The sequence below is a fragment of the Myotis nattereri genome (assembly GCF_964212035.1).
Source record: "Myotis nattereri genome assembly, chromosome: 6".
Lineage (NCBI taxonomy): Eukaryota > Metazoa > Chordata > Mammalia > Chiroptera > Vespertilionidae > Myotis > Myotis nattereri.
The window spans coordinates 19,401,938-19,403,734 of NC_138081.1; the positions used below are offsets into that span (position 1 = coordinate 19,401,938).

General features: G+C 49.1%; 1 protein-coding gene across 1 annotated transcript; it reads left to right on the top strand.

The window, feature by feature from the left end:
• Positions 1 to 926: 926 nt before the first annotated feature.
• On the top strand, positions 927 to 1,431 carry LOC308521692 (bublin coiled-coil protein-like). Its single transcript, XM_081094770.1, has one exon. It carries the CDS (start codon positions 956 to 958, stop codon positions 1,214 to 1,216), a length of 261 nt encoding a protein of 86 aa, XP_080950896.1. The 5' UTR covers positions 927 to 955; the 3' UTR covers positions 1,217 to 1,431.
• Positions 1,432 to 1,797: the final 366 nt, after the last annotated feature.

Below are 1,797 nucleotides of genomic sequence, written 5' to 3' on the forward strand. Positions count from 1 at the left end.
CATCAGGCAAGGATTTCATCATCAAGATGGAACAGGGGACAGGGGGTCATGACTGAGCCAGGAAGCTGCCTGGGCAGCTGAGAGATGTTGATCAAGACACTTACCCTCTGGGGACAAACGGGGCCGGTGGGGTGTGGAGGGGGGTTGGGGGGTGGTGGTGGGGGTTATGGGCATCATTGCATTCTGAAGTGAAGAAGAGGAGAGGGAGGAGAGAGACTGAAAACCCTTTAAGCATCATTGACAGTTTTTTTTTTTTTTTTTTGCAAACAGAGCACGTTGACTTTGAGGCCAGGAGGAGCCTATTTATGGAAGAGATTTGAAAAAAATGAAAGATGGTCTCTGAACTCTGTGAAGCCCCATTAGTTTATCAGTAATGATTCTAATACGCCATCCCGAGCCATTTAGTAGGTTTCAGGCATAGCTTGTCAGCAATGCTCTGTCAAAGTACTTATATGGTTGGTTTTAAGTTTGCCATCTTGCTATGTAGCATCTACCACATAGGGTTTTCTTGGTGTGTGTGTGTGTGTGTGTGTGTGTGTGTGTGTGTGTGTGAAAGAGAGAGAGAGAGAGAGAGAGAGAGAGAGAGAGAGAGAGAGAGAGAGGCTACATAGGAAAAATCACAGAACTTTTCCACTTTAGAGCTCTAAGTCTAGCTAAGAAAATAATGCATGCACATAAATAACTTTAATATAAGGCACACAGTGACACATTCCTTGAAAAGAATGTTTCAGAAAGGAAAAAAAATTCTTATTATTATATCTATTAATTTTAAAACTACATTTAATAAATATTTATTGAGCCATATTATATGCCAGGCACTGTGCTATGCACATGTAAAAAAAAAATAGGTATAGTCTATTTCTTCATGGAGCTGACAGTCCAGATCGGGGACAGAAAGTAAATGCATCAGACCGTTGCTGAGCGTCTCGTGGCCTCTGCGGCGCCCGAGCCCGCGATGTCGGGCCCCAATATGGGAATGCCGGTGGTACCGAGCAGGGAAGACGAGGATGACAGCTTTGGGGAAGCAGAATACGCGGCCATCAACTCCATGTTGGACCAGATCAACTCCTGCCTGGACCACCTGGAAGAGCAGAACGACCACCTCCAGGCCCGCCTCCAGGAGCTGCTGGAGTCCAACCGGCAGACGCGCCTGGAGCTCCAGCAGCAGCTGGGGGAGGACCCCGACCACGAAGACAACTACGATGCCAGCACTTAGGCTCCAGGAGCCTCCAGGCAGCCCTCACCCTGCCTCCAGGGCCAGGCTCCAGCCTGGGCACTCACCACCTGATTAGATGCCTTCTCAAGGGCTGGCCTACAGGTCCCCTGGCGGCTCTGCCTGCCTGAGCCGCTCTTCAGATTCTCCCCTCGGCGTGTATGGGCCACCTCCCACCACCCAGCCTTCCCTCCTGGCGTCAGGTGTGGGCCTGCAACCCCCCCCCACCCCCCACCTTGCCTGCCTGTCCCACTCCTGGGCACGCTCCGCTCTGCCCAGGCCTTGAATGTCCACATTAAACGTGTCTGCAGTAACAAAAAAAAACACACAAAAACCGTTGCTGCATACACAGTTACAATGCATGTGTCAACCCCAGCTAAAGAAAACAGACAGCTATTAATAGAGTAATAGGGTGGCCTTATTTAGGCTGGGATGTTGTGACAGGCCTCTGTCAATTGACATGTAAGTGAAAATCCAAGGTTGAGGAGGAGTTAGCTGTATGAAGACCAGAAGACAGAGGTGACAGAACTTGTTAAATCTTAGAGTAGAGGAGAAAAATATAGAACCAGGCAAAACTCACATTG